This window comes from Phycodurus eques, chromosome 15 (genome assembly GCF_024500275.1).
Source record: "Phycodurus eques isolate BA_2022a chromosome 15, UOR_Pequ_1.1, whole genome shotgun sequence".
Taxonomy (NCBI): domain Eukaryota; kingdom Metazoa; phylum Chordata; class Actinopteri; order Syngnathiformes; family Syngnathidae; genus Phycodurus; species Phycodurus eques.
Window position 1 is genome coordinate 12,292,481 of NC_084539.1, and position 21,307 is coordinate 12,313,787.

General features: G+C 41.6%; 1 protein-coding gene across 3 annotated transcripts in view; it reads left to right on the top strand.

The window, feature by feature from the left end:
* Nucleotides 1–21,307, top strand: part of LOC133414248 (AF4/FMR2 family member 1-like) — a 43,542-nt gene that overhangs the window by 6,899 nt on the left and 15,336 nt on the right. For all 3 annotated transcript variants that reach the window (XR_009769969.1, XR_009769970.1, XM_061699516.1), the window contains exons 2-10: nucleotides 3,323–3,443; nucleotides 7,229–7,996; nucleotides 9,845–9,886; nucleotides 10,014–10,085; nucleotides 10,301–10,337; nucleotides 11,339–11,399; nucleotides 14,349–14,484; nucleotides 18,354–19,121; nucleotides 19,864–19,955. Coding sequence is in view for 1 of the 3 variants with exons in the window: in XM_061699516.1 (XP_061555500.1) it covers nucleotides 3,323–3,443; nucleotides 7,229–7,996; nucleotides 9,845–9,886; nucleotides 10,014–10,085; nucleotides 10,301–10,337; nucleotides 11,339–11,399; nucleotides 14,349–14,484; nucleotides 18,354–19,121; nucleotides 19,864–19,955 (2,097 nt within the window). In the remaining 2 variants the exon portion in view is untranslated. The remainder of the gene's footprint in view (nucleotides 1–3,322; nucleotides 3,444–7,228; nucleotides 7,997–9,844; nucleotides 9,887–10,013; nucleotides 10,086–10,300; nucleotides 10,338–11,338; nucleotides 11,400–14,348; nucleotides 14,485–18,353; nucleotides 19,122–19,863; nucleotides 19,956–21,307) is intronic.

Consider the following 21,307-nt stretch of genomic DNA (forward strand, 5'->3'; position numbering starts at 1 on the left):
TTAAATGCTACAATCTTTACTGTAGGTTCTTATGTTTAAACACTCTTTCGCCAGTGTCAGTATTGCCCATCCTCTCACACCATTTCCATCCTGATTGGAAACAGACGAAAGACGGCGCGGCCACCCGCCTTTTGCTGATGATGATTTTGTTCTTTGCGAGTAGACGGTGACCACTTGATGGGAGATCACAGGCTTGGTGTGACATACGATGGACCCCAGTTAATTGTTTTTTATATTTTCCAGGCCCAGCCGGTATCCGCAATAGGTGAAAATAAAAATAGAACTTTATATTTCTTAATTATTACAATTTAAATATATTTCGATAGAAATAGACCTTTTTTTTTTTTTAATTTTACACTCCCACATGCTTTAAACACATTTAAACTTATTTAAACATACACTAACTAAAAATACTTACTTAATAATGAATTGGACTTTTATTTTGTTTTGTTTTAAATGTTTATAAGCTGGTTTTCTTTGCTTTTAAATGCTTTTAATCATGTAAAGCACATTGAGTTACCTTGTGTATGAAATGCACTATATAAATACATTTGCTTTGCTTACTTTTATTTTTAAAATGCAGAGGTACCTTGACTTATGAGTCTAATTTCTTCTGTGACCACGTTCGTAACTCAAAAAGCTTGTCTCAAATCGTCTTTCTCCATTGAAATGAATGGAAATGCCATTCATCCATTCCAGCCCCAATAAAAGAAAAATAGCACCGTCTATAATTGAACTTTACAAAACAACACTTGAATAATTAAATAGAATGCAAAACAGTGTGTGGATCATAATTTTATGCATTTGTTGTGCTTCAAAATCTGATATATTCAGATGTAAATGCAAAAGATGGTCACAACTCCTCAGTAAGCTGCAGTAATATTTTTTATTTATTTATTTATTTTTGCAAAGGACAAAGAATATATACCTGTGACTCATTATGCTTTCTGTCTACATGTGTTGCTGCACCATTTGTGGTCACAGGTTTGTTGCTTAAAATGTTATAACGCCGCGATATTGATGCTAGTTTTGTTGGCGGGTGACGTTTCGCATTGTGTGTGAGAATTTATACAGCTGACTTCTGCTATGTGCAAGCACTTTGCTTCTAGGCACTCAAATTTGTCTGTAACTCAAGACTAAAAATTGGCAAGAGCGACTGCTCGTATCGCAAAAACTCATAAGTTGGGTAAATCGTAAGTTGAGGTACCACAGTATTGTTTAGTCCTGCTCGGACATTCTCCAAACAAGTAGCAAAACTTGCTTGGTTCAAGCTGTTTATTTTTAAACATTGTATATTTAAACGTTAAAATGTTCAAACCATATAATTTTGTCTAATTAAAGTCCGCTAGCTTAATGCTAACATGCAATGCCAAATGCCATAGATGGGGTAACTGAAATTAGCATGGATTTCGAGTTGCGATAATTATGAACCTTCAAACAACTGCTACCTTAATACACCCAAGCGCAACAACACATACAGAGCATACAACAATACTCGCAGGCATATATTCTCTGTGTGAAGATTATTCTGAAGATTTATTGGGGACCTTCTCTACCTCTTCTTCTTGCTTTTAATTATTAAATCTCTTCCAGTATACCTCAATGTTGCCCGACATATTGCGGCACAACGTGGCACTACACTGAAGGCGTGGAACTCGAAATCGGTCTTTATACTGTAAAAACCCATAAAAAAAATTATTGCTTAAAAATCGACGATATACTGTATTGAGGATGTGAACGATGAGTTGCGGTATAAGAGGAGTACTATTGTTGCGGATCATGTTGTTTTCAAGTAATTAAAGGTCCCAGGTTTTTTTTCTTCTACTATTTTATGCAGAACATAGGTCTAAATGAGTCTGTGACCTTAAATTTGACCTGCGGTTTGTGGCTTGAATGCAATAGCCTTTGAAAACCAAATCGCTTGCAAACGACAGGATTTGAAATCGCCAAAGTTGTGACATAAGTTCGCTAATTAATATTCAAGCACCTGTCCACGTCGTGGTTGCTACACCTCCACTCTGTCAGTAAAAATAGCCGAGGCTACATCTTGTGCAAAGCTTAAAGTTTGCATCATCTGTCAAACTCAGAGGATCAAGGATCCAGTCAGAGCAAAGTTCATTTACATGTTGGATATTAATGAGAAATCAGTCTGTTTCAAATCCCAGGTGTACAAGAACAACTAAATTACCTTAAAATTTCAACCCAAATTATCTTGCAAACCCGCTAAAACAAGATCAAAGATTTTATTTATGTATATATATATATATATATATATATATATACATATACCCCCCTCATTAATGAATTAATGCACAACCAGCATCCCATATTGACAGAAAAAAAAAAAAATTGTTGAATTTTTTGCAGATTTATTATAAAAAGAAAAACTGAAATCTCACACAGCTATAAGTATTCAGATCCTTTGCTGTGACACTCATATATTTAACTCGGTGCTGTCCATTTCTTCTGATCATCCTGTAAAATATTGGGGGGGGGGGAAATGACATTGCAATTAAAAAAAAAAAAAACCCTGAGATATATATTGCGATGCAATGTCTTGAAACACAATGACTAATTTGCTACTCCCGATTGGCTGCATGTGTTTATTGAAAACTTGGACACTTTTTACAGTTGAACATTTTCAATGTAGCGGTGTGAAGCAGTGACGAATCTGCAGACAGGAAGAACAAGATTATTAGATTAACATTGCCCCAGTGGCCACCGCTGGAATTGGGAGGTAGTTAATCTGGGAGCCAGTTGAACCATCCAGCCTCTGATTCTACCTCAGAAGCTGTGAGTCGACTTCAGCCCTCCCTGTTACATGTTGGTATAGTTCACAAAGAGCAAGCCGGGAAAAAGCCTGGTGTTTCATGATTTTGGATGCTTGTGAGTCGACTGCAGGCTCCCCTGGGGGTGATCCTTGCAGCTCACTCCATCATTCTCTTGGCTTTCTTCCAAAACTGTGAAGCCGTTGCCATGGAATTAAGCCCTTTGGGGTTGAATATCAACAACACTCCACTCGAGGAAGGGAATCCCCTGCCCCAAAATGTGGACATGTGTTCGTGTCTCCCAAGAATATCATTCGTGAAACCTGCAGTTGTTATAATTAACGGCAGTAAACAACATCTGTACAAGTGTTGGTTCCCATCCTCGCCTCCCGCTAGATGCCAGCCCTGAGGTGGGTTGGTCTAGAACAAGATACCAGACATCAGCAGTCCTGAGACGGTCTCCTTCTCAAACACACATTTTTATTCTCTTGAATGTAAATCTGTGTCTTCACTGTATTTGTGCTCTAATGTCCGTCTCACGCAATGCTCCACAGCATATATGATGAAGAAAGGAATCGTCTCCGCCTCCAAGCCTGGGAACAGAGGAACCAAGAAACCAGTCAAGCCAAAGAACTTGGTGCTGGGAATGTGCCGCTTTTCGGGCAGCCATATAAAGTATGTGCTACATTTACTTTTCAATGTTTTTCGGACATTGTTATGGTTGTTATGGTCTAAAAGAGTACATCTTTTCATCGTTTACTAATGATGGTCTTTTAAAAGGTAATTATGTTGAGGCACCTGTAAAAGTGATATTCGTTGTCTGAATAAACCCAGATCAATGCAGACTCTGGCCACATAGTATGTTGAATCCCTACAAAAATCAATTACTTCCCTAGGTTGTTTTTGTTGTTTGTTTTTGGGGATATTGGATGAAGATAACAACATCTATGACTGGCCTGACATGCAGGGTTTTTGTTCGATGGTGCCGAGCAAAGCCCTTGCAATGCTTAACTTTTTCCGAAATTCACAGATGATAGTGTATACTTACCGTATGTTTGCAGTTATTGTTCATCGTTTGCACCCCCACTACATCAAGTTTCGATCAGGTTTTCAGAGTATACTTTCTGTAATGCCCTGACATGTGGCAAAGGAGAGCCACAGTTGCTGATGCACTTTTCAGCCATTTATTGAATGCCGGGAGAACAGTTAAAATGCACATGCATGGAGGAACTGCTTTCCGCCACAGCTTATGCCCAGACTCTTGCACAAAGATTCACCGGTTACCTGCCACCCTATCAACACATACATGTCTAAGACAGACAAGTGTGTTTAAATTTTTAAGTTTAAATGTGTTTAAACTGTGTGGGAGGGATAAAACTATCACTCTATATTAGCGATTTTCACCTATGGCATGTGTCTGGAACGTATTCCCCGTGATAAACAGGTGTTCACTGTACTACCAGTCGTCTTTGGAGATTCTACAACACCTTCGTCTCTTAGTTGAGAAATGTGAAATTAGTTGGCCACTAAGAGCCCCCTTCCCATGGGCTCACCACCTGTGGGAGGGCCCATTGGGGTCAGGTGCAGTGTGAGCTGGACGGTGGCCGAAGGCAGGGACCTTGGCGATCCGATCTCCGGCTACAGAAGCTGGCTCTAGGGACGTGGAATGTCACCTCTCTGGCAGGGAAGGAGCCCAAGCCGGTGTGTGAGGTCGATAAGTTCCGACTAGATATAGTCTTACTCTCTTCCACACACAGCTTGGGCTCTGGTACCAGTCCTCTCGAGAGGGGTTGACTCTCTTCCACTCTGGAGTTGCCCACGGTGAGAGGCGCCGAGCAGGTGTGGGTATACTTAATGCTCCACAGCTTGGCGCCTGTACGTTGTGGTTCACCCCGGTGGATGAGAGGGTAGCCTCCCTCTGCCTTCGGGTGGGGGGATGGGTCCTGACTGTTGTTTGTGCCTACGCACCAAACAGTAGTTCAGAGTACCCACCCTTTTTGGAGTCCTTGGAGGGGGTGCTGGAGAGCGCTCCCGCTGGGGACTCCATCGTTCTGCTGGGGGGACTTCAATGCTCACGTGGGCAATGACAGTGAGATCTGGAAGGGCGTGATTGGGAGGAACGGTCCCCCCCGATCAGAACCTGAGCGGTGTTCTGTTATTGGACTTCTGTGCTCATCACGGATTGTCCATAACGAACACCATGTTCAAGCATAAGGGTGTCCACACGTGGACTTGGCACCAGGACACCCTAGGTCGCAGTTTGATGATCGACTTTGTGGTTGTGTCATCGGACTTGCGGCCACATGTCTTGGACACTCTGTTGAAGAGAGGGGCAGAGCTGTCAACTGATCACCACCTGGTGGTGAGCTGGCTCCGATGGTGGGGGAAGATGCCGGTCCGACGTGGCTGGCCCAAACGTATTGTGAGGGTCTGCTGGGAACGTCTGGCAGAATCCCCTATCAGAAGGAGTTTCAACTCCCACCTCCGACAGAACTTTGCTCATGTTCCAAGGGAGGCGGGGGACATCAAGTCCGAATGGACCATGTTCCGCGCCTCCATTGCTGAGGCGGCTGACCGGCGCTGTGGCCGTAAGGTGGTCGGTGCCTGTCGTGGCGGCAATCCCCGAACCCGTTGACTTCCGGACGGCTTTGAGGAAATTCTGGTCCACCAGCCGGCATCTCAGGAGAGGAAAGCAGTACACCACCAACACTGTGTACAGTGGGCATGGGGCCCTGCTGACCTCGACTCGGGAAGTTGTGAGTCGGTGGGGAGAATACTTCGAAGACCTCCTCAATTCCACCGACACGCCTTCCCATGAGGAAGCAGAGTGTGGGTTCTCTGAGGCGGGCTCTCCTATCTCTGGTTTTCAGGTCACCGAGGTGGTTAAAAAGCTCCTCTGTGGCAAGGCCCGGGGGTGGATGGGATTCGCCCGGAGTTCCTAAAGGCTCTGGATGTTGTGGGGCTGTCCTAGTTGACATGCCTCTGCAACATCGTGTGGACATCGGGGACAGTGCCTCTGGATTGGCAGACTGGGGTGGTGGTCCCCCTTTTTAAGAAGGGGGACCAGAGGGTGTGTTCAAACTACAGGGGGATCACACTCCTCAGCCTCCCTGGTAAGGTCTATTCAGGGGGGCCGGAGAGGTGGGTCCGGCGGGAAGTCGAATCTCAGATTCAGGAGGAGCACTGTGGTTTTCGTCCTGGCCGTGGAACAGTGGACCAGCTCTACACCCTCGGCAGGGTCCTCGAGGGTGCATGTGAGGTCGCCCAACCAGTCTACATGTGTTTTGTGGTCTTGGAGAAGGCGTTCGACCGTGTCCCTCGGGGAGTCCTGTGGAGGGTGCTTCGGGAGTATGGTGTACCGAACCCCCTGATTCGGGCTGTTCGGTCCCTGTATGACTGGCAGTAATTGGGACTCGTGAGGGTTGGAGTCCGCCAAGGCTGCCCTTTGTCACCGATTCTGTTCATAACTTTTATGGACAGAATTTCAAGGCGCAGCCGAGGCGTAGAGGGGGTCCGGTTTGGTGGCCTCAGTATTGCATCTCTACTTTTTGCAGATGATGTGGTTCTGTTGGCTTCATCAAGCCGTGATCTCCAACTCTCACTGGAGCAGTTCGGAGCCGAGTGTGAAGCGGCTGGGATGAGAATCAGCACCTCCAAATCTGAGACCATGGTCCTCAGTCGGAAAAGGGTGGCGTGGCCTCTCCAGGTCGGGGATGAGATCCTGGCCCAAGTGGAGGAGTTCAAGTATCTTGGGGTCTTGTTCACGAGTGAGGGAAGAATGGAACGGGAGATCGACAGGCGGATCGGTGCAGCGTCTGCAGTGATGCGGACTTTGTATCGGTCTGTTGTGGTAAAGAAGGAGCTAAGACGAAAGGCGAAGCTCTCAATTTACCGGTCAATCTACGTTCCTGCCCTCACCTATGGTCACGAGCTGTGGGTCGTGACTGAAAGAACAAGATCCCGGATACAAGCGGCCAAAATGAGTTACCTCCGCAGGGTGTCCGGGCTCTCCCTTAGAGAGAGGGTGAGAAGCTCGATCATCCGGGAGGATCTCAGAGTAGAGTCGCTGCTCCTCCACATCGAGCGGAGCCAGATGAGGTGGCTGGGGCATCTGATGCGGATGCCTCCCGGACGCCTCCCTGGTGAGGTGTTCCGGGCGTGTCCCACCGGGAGGAGACCCCTGGGACGACCCAGGACACGCTGGAGAGACTACGTCCTTCGGTTTGTCTGGGAACGCCTCGCAATACCCCCAGAAGAGCTAGATAAAGTGTCTGGGGAGAGGGAAGTCTGGCCGTCCCTGCTAAAGCTACTTCACCCGCAACCCGACCTTGGATAAGTGGTAGAAAATGGATGGATGGACTAAGAGTAAGAAGGCTAAACCACACTGCCAAAATGCAGACTTGCCAATCACAGCACATTACAAAGTGACCTAAAATGAAATGTTTTCCCTGTCTTTTTAGACAAACAAAGGCGATGAGCTTTCCAACAGGATCCAGAGAATGCTGGGCAGCTATGAAGATGTGAACAATCCAACAGAGCCTTCAGCAGCTCCTGCAGACTTCACACAGTCTGATCGAGGGCAGCCAAACTCTGATTGGCCCGGCAAACCTCTCGTCCAAAACCTGGCCCATCGCGTATCCTGCCAAAACCTCCCAAGTAGTAATTACCCCTTTCAGACAATGAGAGACATCCCCCCTTCATCCCCAAACAGCCATGGAAGCTCACTCAGTATGCCAAAGGCTTCACTGGATCATCAGAAGAAGGTTGAAACTTTGTCACATCTCAGGGAGGATGCTAGCAGTTCTCAGGAAAGGTCTGCTCAGTGTCTGGATGTCAAGCAGATACCTTTCCTACATTCCAGTGCGCCCAAAGATGCTAAAGACACCTCCGATTCACATCAGGAGTCCATAGAACCCTCCTCCACTGCCACAACGGTGGACTTTTCTGTGTTTAACCTCAGGCAGTCTCCAGCGGACGCTTCTCTGCATCAGGCCGGCAAAAGCAGCAACTCCCTCCTCTCGCAGAATTTCCCACCTCTGTCCTCGTCCAAGCCGCCCAGTGTTGTCATGATGCAGAAGCCCACGGCGTATGTGAGGCCTATGGACGGTCAGGACCAGCTACTCACCGGCTCGCCGGAGTTGAAACCTTCGCCCGAGCCACATGTACCTCTGCAGGAGATCCACAAGGCCCACCATGCAAAGGCAATAATGTTTCCTCAGTATCTGGAGGTGAGAAGTACAATACCAGGGGGCCCTTTGTTTACAGCAGTACTGACGTACAATGTTTCACAGTTACTAACTGTACACTAAGGACTAGTTTGCTGTTACTGTTTTTCATCAAGTTTGCTATATTTATGGTATAGAAGTGGTTATCATACAGATATTTGTTGTATTTATGACTTTACTGCTTTGTTAGTGATAGACTGCGGCACATTCCGGTTTGCATACAACTTCTGGTTACTTCGCCAACCTCAGAACGGAACTCTGTCGTAAACTGAGGACCCCCTGTACCTTGGAGAGGATGATTTTATCTTTTAGTTCAATGGTGGCCATAGTAACCATACCATTAAGCTGTTAAGAATGTCAACTGTGGAACTGATTAATCATGTCTTGAAGCAGGGATTCTCAAATCTTTTGGGTCCAAGGACAAATCTTTACCAGTACCATAATTCATAATCAGAATAAAAATATTTTTAAAAAATGTTTTTAAAAAAGATGGGATAATATTTTTCTGAAATGTTCTCAACTCCTGTTTTCACACCAGTGTTGTATTGAGCAAAACAATGTTGCTAGAAGGAGTTGCGCCATTGCACAGATGGTGCTCAACTTCCCATATCATGTCTTCTTTCGATGGCAAACTATTTGAGAGAGGGCGGAACGGTGGTTCGCACATCTGCCTCACAGTTCTGAGGACACTGGTTCGACTCCGGCCTCCCCTGTGCGGTGTTTGCATGTTCTCCCCGTGCCTGCGTGGGTTTTCTTCGGGTACTCCGGTTTACTCCCACATCCCAAAGAAGTGCATAGTAGGTTAATTGAAGACTCTAAATTGCCCATAAGTGTGAATGTGAGTACGAATAGTTGTTTGTTTATATGTGCCCTGGGATTGGCTGGCAACCACTTCAGGTTGTACCCCGCCTCTTGCCCAGAGTCAACTGGGATAGGCTCCAGCAAGCCCACAACCCCAGTCAGGATAAGCGGTACGGAAAATGGATGGATGACTATTTGAGAGAATCAACAACGCCACTGCTGTTTGCAGCAAAGTAGTGCAATTGTCACATGACTGACAACATTCCCAGCAATCAAAAAAACAAACGATTAACTGCTTTGACATGGTGTGTTTTACTCAGATATGCACACAGTTCCCTGTGTTTAGGCTTACGTGCTGGGGAACAACAATTGAGATAAATGCAACATATCTGAAAGGCGGCACAGGCACCACACACAGAGAGAGGCCTTTACAACAATGAGGAATGCAGCGTTTTGACTTACTCAACACAGTTTATCTTAGCACTATGAGGCCTGTTGCGTCACACATTGTGGTTTTGCATCCCCGTGAATTAGAGTGGTGTAGTTTGGCCTGGAGCGTGTGGTAAAGATGTTTTACATTTTAACCCTTAATAGTTCTTTCAAATGTCACCTTTCCCGAAACTGCTGACAAAATATTAGGTATTCATATTTTTCACCATAAAATTAGTATTTTAAAACTGCTTCAGCCTGAAATGTACATAGCAAATATTTAAAAAAAACAAAACATTTTTTAAACCTTTATTGTTCAATTAGTTTACAACGCAGTGTGGCCTTTTAAGAGAGAGACTAATTTTCATACACCATTATCACAGATGTCACTCTAATCATTTCAGTAGCAAGGCACCTTTGCAGAAAACATTTTGCGGCATGCTTTGAATGGGAAAAATTTGGTAAAATAAAAGCTAAAAGCCACTAGGTATCGTACTGGGCAAGTTGGGGATGCACATCTTGACTCATGTTGACATTTCAAGTAACATGAACACACAAACGTTCAAAATAATAATTTTTTGTCACACATTTTCTAAATAAGGTTTTACTCATATTTTGTAGACAAACGCAAATGAAGCAGTGTGTGTGGAAGACATCTTGAAGGTATGATCTTTTACATTGTTAGTAAGGTCTTCTTTAAACGCCCCCCCACCCCCGCCCCCATTGTTTGCTAAAGACTCATCAATATACATAGAACATTTTTTTTTAATTATTCTGTGTTCCTCTGTAGGAGATGACTCACTCCTGGCCCCCCCTCTTGTCAGCCATGCACATCCTTAACTCTGACTCATCCCCAACCAAGGTATTACTGATGACCTGTGACACTTTTGTGATGTTACCCATGCCAACTTGACATTTTGTACAACTTTACAGGCGTATTTAACCCTCCCTGAAATTCCAAATTGTATGACCTTAGTCTTTTGACTTTTCCACTGTATTGTTTATCATGTGCATTTATGAGCTACTTTAACAAGCTCGTGTTGCATTTGTTGTGTGTGTGTGCGTGTCTCCTCACAGGAAGCAGAGCAAGTACCTTCATGTCCAGGAGGACAAAGTGAGTCAATAAAGCACCCTTGGTACAGTAGAAAGCAGTAGAATAACAAAGTTCATATTTCAGTGCATTGTGGAATGTGGACTATGCAAAGTAGAAACTGCCAATTGTAACTGACACACAAGCAGTGTTTTTGTAACAGAATACAGAAATTGCGATCAATGAAACAATTCAAAAGAATCTTTACGATAAAGAAAATATTCTATCAATTTTATGATATAAAATATAATCTTTGAACATACTGTGTAATTTGACAGTTCTCCTCGTCATGGGCATTTTTATTTATTGAATAAAATAATATAAAATATATTTATAAATTGTAAGATCGAATACATTACAAATCATACACTATATCAGGGATCACACAGTTTAATTTACATAGTTGTTGATTTCTCTGATCTCGTCTTGGCCAAAAATAATGAAGAAAATCTACCATATGACAATGTCTGTACGTGTGTCACAAAAATATTACATACTGTATGATAAATTCAGATAACTAAATTAAAAAATATATTTCAAGAGGGATCATCCAATCTAATTTATTCTCTTACAGATGAGCTTCATATTTGTGTACATATGTTTTATTGAATTTGACTTTAAAAAGGATTCATGTGCCAGAAAAATGGTCTGTTTCTTACCATGTAAAATATTGACTATCAACTCAAATAGTTTTTTTCTGATATTTAAATATTCAACTATAATACAAAATAATCTCGTCTCAAGCTTCATTAGCTCACCAGTGTTTGTTTTTCTGAATGGAAAATGTGGTCTTAATTCAAATTTAACACTTGCGCAAAACAATGCCAAATGTTTGTGCAACAAGTGTGAATTTCCGTAGTCGGGTGCAATGCAGTAACATGTTTGTGTTAGAATGACAGCTGAAAGACTGTTCTTGAATGATGAAATAAATGGGCTTCTCAGGTTCATTTATTACACTCGAACAAATACAAAATTTTCTGTTGGTCTTATTGGGCTTATGTTTTCTTTTTTGTTTCTTTTTCCAGAAAGCCACGACCGCTCTCCTGGTGATCCTCGCCATCTCGACCTGCAAAGCTCCAAATTATCGTGAGTGCCAAATTCCTCGTCCCACAAGTATGACCAAAGATGGCTATAACTGAGTGAGCGGAAGGCGATTGAACTGACGTGAACTCGTTGATTCTTAATTTTCAAAATAACATTTCGCCGTGATTAGATCGAACTGTCCACTTGGTGTCTATCACGAGTAGAATATGGAAAAACAATCCACAGATAGATAAATACTGCACTGTATTTATCCTTAAAAGGAAATTAAATGATCACACCAGCAATATTCACACATAAACACCTATATATTCAAAGAAATTGAAATATAATTTAAACAATAAAAAAACTGAAGATTTTGATGTTGGCATATGATACAGGTATGTAATACGTAGTCTAATTATGCCACTGTAATAATTGTACAATTAGGGCAAAATGGGAAGTATATTATTACAGACAGTGATATATAATGATATTGATTAATTACAATAGAATAGTTAAAGACATTAAAATAAATTAATTTACAATTGTAACTGTGGTCACAATAGTCAATAAGGTTGGGCTTTGAGAATCGATTGGAACCGGGACTACCATTCCGGTTCTGCCGGAATTGTCCAAACTTTCAAAATTTTGGCTCCCAGTTTCGATGCCTACAGTGCCGAAGACGAAAGTGGTGAAAACCAATGAAGAAGAACGCGCACGAAGACGTGCTTGCACCCAACAGTGGCGGAAAACAAATGTTTTTCTTGACTTTATTAAAATAAATGACCACTTGCCTCAGTGCAACACTTGGAATAAGATTATATTGTGCAAAGGAGGCTTTCGCGATGTGTAGAAGTCTGATGTGCTCTCTCCCGCTCCGAACTTCAGCCTACACCATGCGGAACTTCAAGTCAATTTGGGTGGGTGTGAAACATTAAAATACGTCTATGCCAACATTGAGGCAGCTAACAAGTTAAACTGTGGGTTGCACTCTTGCACTGATGGTTTTTAGCATTTATTTTAGTCTTCAAATCAAAGTAAGAGCTGATGACAGACAAAAAATAAAATATTAATTATTTTACCTTACTGGAAAGAAAGTAGAAACAGTCACATTACAAGCTTAACATTGAGCGAAGACTTCACCAAAGGTCAAACTAGCAACTTTACATCACAATGGATTGGGGCAAAATTCACATAAACGTTGTCTCAAAATTAGCACAAACACTAACCTTGTGCCTTATCGATGAGTAGGTAACGGGATCAACGTTTTACACAGCATTTGGTTCCATTAATTACTCTTTTTCATGCCTTCTCGTTTCTCGTTTTACTGAAGTTTTCACCGGCTTCGTGTGAAGTTTCCTAAATTGCCAAAATGCTGCATACCAGTGCGTACCCTTCAAAATAAAAGGCTACATGCTTAAAACAGGAAGTCAATTAAAACTTGCACACACAAACTATTTGATGTGATAAAACGGTCGCAAATAACTATTTTTAACACTGATATATTTATTAAGTCAATGGGGTTAGTTACACACACATTGCCTTTAAGTTCATAGGTTTAATATCTATACTGGTTATAAAGAACCCCGAGTCAAATGTTCAGTTTAGTCTATGCTGCGCGCTGCTAAGAAAATGGATGTTCGTAATTTGGACACCCCTTATTAAAACCATGCAAACTTTTTTTTGACCCAGCCCCCTAAAAGAATCGGAATCGAGAATCGTTTGGAATCGAAATGAGGAACCGGAATCGCTCAAATTCAAACTATGCTCAACCCTAATAGTCACATTGTACAGTCACATTTGAGCAATCAGTTTCTAAATTAAACATTGCTCATGTTCACAATCAGGAACAAACAGTCCATTTGTTAGCTTCTCTCATCGGACATCATGAAAATAGAATTTATCCACTCCAGGGTCAAACCTTTACCTTTATTAACTGTACACGCGGTGTTTACATTTCAACATTCCCAAAAGAAGTCAGACAGTGTGTAACAAAACCAAGGTGAAGTAAAACTACTCACCAGACCATTTTCTTTGTCATAAGTTCAATTTCTGATTCTATGCTTTATCAATTTGAGATAGGAGTTTTGGAGATAGGAACTGTGGATCAGCCAATTTTTTTTTCTTCGACTTGTTGAGTGCAAACGTGAGATACGAGTGCTGTATGGTGGCAGGTGTCTCAAGTCACTTCACAACAAGCAGCAGTATTGCAGATATAATATGTAGATATAATAAGTAAATATTCTTCCAAAAAGAGGCTTCAAGCTGTTTATTGCCACTCTTAGCTGAAGGTTACTGTCAAACTAAAAGTAAAACAAAGTGTATTTAAAACAACCACTTTGCCTCCGCTACCTTAATGCTAACATACAATGGGAAACTTCATAGGGACACGGGCTAACAATTTGCCTTTGTGGCAGTGTTGTTACCCTTTAAACAATGGATTTCCAAACAATAGAGCAATAGTCAGACCATATACAAATACTCACAGGCATATATTATTTATCCTCTGTGAAAAACAACCAATATATTACTGCCATACTGAAAAGCCGAGGGAGGAGCTGAAGCCCCAGTACTGTATAATATGTATGTCTGTCTTATTCTGCCCCCAAGAGGTCAAGGCGCACACCAGTATGAGCAACATATAAATTGGAGAAAGTGTGATGAATTTTTTTAAATTCTATTTAATTTTGTCATTACTGTATGTTTTTTTAGATTATATAGTGCTATTTTTCTCAAACACTTTTTTTTTTGCAAGGCTGAAATGTGTTTGGTATTTCCATTCATTTCAATGGGGAAAGACGACGATTTAAGAAATTTTGAGTTACCAGTGTGGTCAAGGAATGAATTAAACTCGTATCTCAGAGCACCACTGGAAGTGAAAGTTTGAATAGCGAACTAATAGTCAAGGGTTCTCTGTACTCATTATACTGACCAGCCAGACTTTTCTTTCTGATGTCGCAGTAAGTTCCATTTTTGGTTGCACGGTTATCATCGCATTATGCTGTGTTGTAGTTCGCACAAAGAGGCTCATTCCAGTGGTGTGGAGTCGGCGAGCTCCAGTGACTCTGACAGCAGCTCCAGATCTGAGTCGGATGGAGAAAGCATTGTCGATGAGCCTTGTGGATTGATAACGAGCAACAAAACTGAGGTAGTGTCTTTCAATTAGTGGCTCAGCGCTAATAGACCCCATACCTCAATTACCATAATTACTCGTGTATAACACGCTTTTGAGTATAATATGCAGCCCTAAAATCAGGAAAACCACTCTACCTATGTATAATGTGCACCATTGATTTGCTGCTATCCATGCTCGAAACATGAAGTATTATCCGTATTTTTGTTCGGTTTTTCAAATAAATATTCTGCTCGGTGTACATGCACTGACGTAATTCATATTTTTAAAAAAATTGTATATTAGTCTTACCGGGTATGTTGCGACTGTGTGCCATGTCAGCTGTGTCCTGCGATGACTTGGCAGGTACAAAGTAGTTAAGTGCTCTCCTCGGTGTCCACAGTATTGTATGAGTCAAGTTTATCGTTAGTTTATAGTCCACCGGGCGTTCTCTTTTCGCCAGCCATTGTTTTGCTGCAAGTTTAGAGATGCTAGCAGCTACAGGTGCTAGCTGTAGGTGCTAGCTAGCTTACGTAACATCCAGTGTTAATTTTGAAAGCAAATTTTTATTTAGTTTTAGTCTTTGAGCTAAAATATAATTTAGATGAATACATAATTTTGCCCTCTACAATGTTACGGTATAGTTTAAATTGATGAAATACTATAAGATTATACAACCCCAATTCCAATGAAGTTGGGACGTTGTGTTAAACATAAATAAAAACAGAATACAATGATTTTCAAATCATGTTCAACCTATATTTAATTGAATACACTACAAAGACAAAATATTTAATGTCCAAACTAATAAACTTTGTTTTTAGCAAATAATCATTAACTTGGAATTTTATGGCTGCAACACGTTACAAAAAAGCTGGGACAGTGTCATGTTTACCACTGTGTTACATCACCTTTTCTTTTAACAACATTCAATAAACTTTTGGGAACTGAGGACACTAATTGTTGAAGCTTTGTAGGTGGAATTCTTTCCCATTCTTGCTTGATGTACAGCTTCAGCTGTTCAACAGTACGGGGTCTTCGTTGTCGTATTTTATGCTTCATAATGCGTCACACATTTTCAATGGGAGACAGGTCTAAACTGCAGGCAGACCAGTCTAGTACCCGCACTCTTTTACTACGAAGCCACGCTGTTGTAACACGTCCAGAATGTGGTTTGACATTGTCTTGTTGGAATAAGGAGGGGCATCCATGAAAAAGACGTTGCTTGAATGGGAGCATATGTTTCTCCAAAAGCCGTATGTACCTTTCAGCATTAATGGTGCCTTCACAGATGTATAAGTTACCCATGCCGTTGGCACTAACACAGCCCCATACCATCACAGATGCTGGCTTTTGAACTTTGCGTCCATAACAGTTCGGATGGTTCTTTTCCTCTTTGGCCCGGAGGACACGACGTCCACAATTTCCAAAAATAATTTGAAATGCGGACTCGTCGGACCACAGAACACCTTTCCACTTTGCTTCAGTCCATCTTAGATGAGCTTGGGCCCAGAGAAGCCGGTGGCGTTTCTGGGTGTTTTTGATAAATGGCTTTTGCTTTGCACAGTAGAGTTTCAAGTTGCACATACGGATGTAGCGCCGAACTGTATTTACTGACATTGGTTTTCTGAAGTGTTCCTGAGCCCATGTGGTGATGATATTTACACATTGATGTCGGTTTTTGATGCAGTGCCGCCTGAGGGATCGAAGGTCACGGGCATTCATTGTTGGTTTTTGGCCTTTCGGCTTACATGCATGGATTTCACCAGATTCTCTGAACCTTTCGATGATATTATGGACCGAAGATGATGAAATCCCTCAATTCCTTGCAATTGTACGTTGAGGAACATTGTCCTTAAACTGTTAGTCTATTTTCTTTTTGTTCACAAAGAGGTGAACCTCACCCCTTATTTGCTTGTGAATGACTGCACAATTCAGGGACGCTCCTTTTATATCCAATCATGGCACCCACCTGTTCCCAATTAGCCTTTTCACCTGTGGGATGTTCCAAACAGGTGTTTGATGAGCATTCCTCAAGTTTCTCAGTCTTTTTTGCCACCTTTCCCAGCTTTTTTGGAATGTGTTGCAGCCATAAAATTGTAAGTTAATAATTATTTGCTAAAAACAATAAAGTTTATCAGTTTGAACATTAAATATCTTGTCTTTGTAGTGTATTCAATTAAATATGGGTTGAACATAATTTGCTAATCATTGGATTCTGTTTTTATTTGTTTAACACAACGTCCCAACTGCATTGGAATTGGGGTTGTAGTTGACGAAAACGCCAGTAAATTTAGTCGACTAAAATAAAACGTGTGAAGGGTATATATGTAAAGTTCTTCATTTACTGAAAGTAATTCCTTTCACCTAGATCAGCGGTTCCTAGTGTGATAGAAGTACCACAAGTGATATTTGTCCTCCCTTTAGTGGGGAAAGTAAAGGAATCACTGAATTAAATATGTAACATAATGTTACAGTGGTTTAAGCTTCTTCCTTTTTTAATCCAGTAGAGTACATGTGAAAATAAATAGTTGTATTTAACTTAAATTCAATATATTTGCAATTCATATTTTAGAACTGTTATCAAATAGTTATTTAGGAACAATTTTAACTTTTGTGTGCATTTTATGGAATCATTTAAGTACAGTTTATTTTTTCATATTCAAGCACAATCTGTGATTGTTCACACAATGCATGCATGTTGCAGCTGTTTACAATACAGCTCCTATGTTTTTTATGAGCACTTAGGCCTAGTACACTTCTGTATTTTATTATGGTCATAATTGTGCTACTTGGAGAGTAGGTATTTGGTGTGAAATGTTTGGAGCCAGTGACCAAAATGAAATGAAAACCATATGAATGTGTTAAGGAATGGTAAGATATGTAATTCAAAACACATTCGTGACAACACAAGCTTTTTTCATGTGCTCCTCACGTGTCTTCATAGCCTGCTTATATTCTTGTTGCATTTCCACCTTCAGCGGTAACATTTTTGTCTGTGTGCACCCCCACCGCCGTCCCGATCGGCTGCCCTCACGCTGTCTTTGAATTGGAGTTCAAGCAGACACTTGAGAAACTGTGCATTAATGACACCTCCAATCACAATTCTGAAAAAATAAGCAATAGAACACAGAATCTACTAAAAACTACAAAAAAAAAAAAAAAGTATGTGCGGTTCCTGTGGACAAATGGCTAAATGAATAGCACCTTGTTTGATGAACATAATGGACACAACTGTTAGTCTCCCCCATGCCAATGCAAAACGGTGACAGGAGGGTTAGCAAAACTGTAGGAAAGTCACACTAAATAATTGGTACAAATTGTATATTTAATAACAACATGCATACCTGTACTTGCGTGGAATTGAAGCTGACTGTACTGTAATTGTCTCTTCCAGTTGGTCGTGTTTCTTAACATAGATATAGTGTAGTTATTTTATATTTATATGGCTGTAGGCTCCTGGCCGCTCGCAGCTGCTGGATTCAATCTCAAACTGGCTACGTTACTTCCTTATCCCGTCGTTCTGATTGGTTCTCTTGTCAAATTCACCCACCTTCAAACAAAATTTGTTCTAATTGGATCTTGTCACTAGCAGGCATTTACGTCTCGTTTTGATCTGTTCACAAAAATGTCAATTATACTTCATCAACGTCTTAGTTCCCGGAAATACATTTTTATGTACTCATCGTCTTGTTTTAGTCGGGGAGGTCGATTACCATAACAAAAATGTTTCTGCAACAAAATTAACACTGGAAGCAACGCAGAGTAGCGATCAAAGAAGGAACTGCACACTACATGAGGAAAAATTTGCTACAGCTCACATATTCTGATGGTGTAGCAAATAAAAGTTGCTGGCGAGTGTATATTTTGCTGAATTGCACTTTTTAATTGCCATCTTTCACCAGCTTGATGCTGCGCCAGTGTGTGGCAACTGGCAGTTGGGCAACTGGATCCGGTCCAGCCAACCGAACTCCGGCAGTGAGAGCCAAGGTGGATCCAACGTCGTCTGCGAGAAACATGCTCGCAACCCGCCGCACGGGTCCGAACACCTTACTGAGGAAGCAACCCAGTCAACGCAGCAAGGCGGAAACCCGCCTGAAGTGCAGCCCTGTGGCGAGAGTTCTCATGAGAGCGGCAGTTCCGGGAAGCACGGGGCGCGCAAACTGCAGAAGGGTTATGTGAAATGTGAGGACACTTTAGCAGGAAAAGCACCCCCTTTCTCAGACAGACCCATGGTCAAAACGAAAACGGAACGCTTGAATAATGTTAGCAGTGACTCTAAGAGTAAAAGGACCTTTAAGATAGCGGAGGTGCAGAAGAATGAATCCAGACCCGAGGTGGTCCAACGTGACGCTCTGTGTCCATCATGTCCCCACCACTGCTCTTGCCATATTTCCAGCCAAACTCCCATGTTAAAAATCAGTAGTAGCAAAGCCAATGTGGAAATCGTTCAACAGGCCAAAACCATTCCCAAAGTAGAGTCCGCCACAACCCACAAGTCCTGCAAGAACTCTGGGCATGTCCCTAAATCTCAGGACATCTGCGCTAGGCCTGCTGGATGCTTACTAGTAAAGATCGACCTCAGTCTGCTCTCAGGAGTCCCTAAGGGGACACCCGGGAAGGCAGGGACCTGGAAACACCCTAAAGCCAGCAAGAAGACTCTACCTCAAACCGTGAGCTCTAGTAAAGACACACTACTCATAATAAAGTTGGAATATTGGGCTTTCGGATGAAATTCCTGGATGAACCCAAAATACACTAAAACCTTCACAGGCAAACTGAATTTTACCTTGTGTAACTTTTGAGTGTACATGTCTAGCCATGTTCAGCAATGTTTCAGTACTTTTTGCACAACTTACTGTTTTCTAAAATTCACAACAAGTGTTTAACCCTTTCCTGGTTCAGTTACTATTAGTATGTAAAGTTTCTCTTCATCATGCTGTTCACATTTCGGCATCATGAGCCCAAGACGACACCTAACAATTGATCAACAGTACCTCGCTGCCGCGAGACTTCAAACAGGACCTTCTCAGAGGGAAGTGGGCACTGAGCTTAGTGTCATTTGGAGGTTGCAATGGAGACTGGAAGAGTCACAGAAAGGCATAGAAGTGGATGGCCTTCGAAATTGTATTGGTTGATTCATGGATCAAACAGCTGTGGAGAATTTTGTCATTCAGCTCCTTTTTAGCGATAAAGTTGTGCAAAAGGGTTGGTTACTGAAACATTGAACAGTTGAACATGTGTATTCAAAAGATTAGAGAAAATTAAATTACCTGTAAAGGTTACAGTGCATTTTAAGTTAATCCTGAAATTTCACCCGAAAACCTAATATCCTTAACTTTTTGTGGGTAGTGTACATGCCTGTAGAATGTCCTATTTGTGTTTAATTTTAAACTTGTGATTGGCAACTTGCAGGTGGACATGGACGACAAGACTCTTCCCAGAAAAAAGCGGAAACTGGAGAAAAAGAGGACTTCATCCAATCAGGACTCTTCTGTGAAAGTGGAGTAGGTTCCATGAAAGGCAAAATTCACACCAAGTGTTGCAGTACACTATTGCAGGTCGCCACGGTGACCAGACAGTTTGGAATGGTAAACCCTGATCTAGAGTGATTGGGACAGCTGAATTGGGTACTTTAACACATAAAACACAGTAGCCCCTTTCACACGAGCTATTGGAGCTGGCTTTTTCATGGCTCGCTGTCCTTTGTGTAAGGTATCATAGTGTGACGGAGGGGTCGCACTTGACCTGCAAATTAACTTCCCACGTAACATCAGAGGGTAAATGGTGGCGGATAGCGACTAGAGTGTGACGTTTAACACCCAAGATGCTTGGTGCCCCTTGGCGCGTCACACACTCATTGACTGATCTGAATGCGGGAAGCAGCAATGGTTGTGTGAACGCATACTTCAGGCACGAATACATGCCGACTCTTCAGTTATGCCTCAGATTTAACATGCACTGAGACTATTGACCTGCCTCAGTGCTGCTGTTTTGGAAGGGAAGAGTATTCAAATTGGCTCAGCAGTTAACTCTTATCGTGTGTTTAAAATTGTCTGCTATTGCATGAATTTCATTTTCTATTTGTTTTTTTGCATGATGGGAAAAGAGAGGCTTCTATTTGAGGGAGACATTTATCTCAAGTGGCTAATACACATGGTGATTGCAAACAATAGGGTCTATGAACTGAAAAAGTTTCTACCCTTTTTTATGTAGATGGGAAAAGAAAGGCATCTGTTTGAGAGGGGATCATTTTTCTCAAGTGGCTGATGCTAGGGCTTTCACAATTGAATATTTTTAGAATAGATTACTCCATCAATTAATCGGATAACCAGATAAAAATTTATTTGGAATTAAATCTTATTGCAAAATATTTTTTTTTCGGATTCCTGTTTGTTAACTGGTTATTAACAAAACCAAATAAACAACACTCAAGAAATATCACACGAGAGGGAGTGATGGACTCACCGTCCTTTTTGGGTAATTATTAATACGAATATCCATGAAAATACTAAAACCACAGCAGCATTTTAAAAAAGTCCACTGTGACACAGTAAAACTGTTCCGGCATAAAAGGGATACATATCCTCTTTTTTGCTTGACCTAACAGCGGAACGGGACAAAACAACAACAAAAAATAGCTCCTAATTTGCTGTACACTTCCGAGGCTGCTCTTGTTATACCAAATGTAATTTACAGGTTATTCATACTGACAAATAATGATTATATATTATTTAATCAGATTCATCGATTAATCAGAAATAATCAACAGATTAATTGATTCATAAAATCTTTAGTTGCAGCCCTAGTTACTTTCCATAAATTATGATTCAGTTATTGGTTTGGTTCATAATGTCAG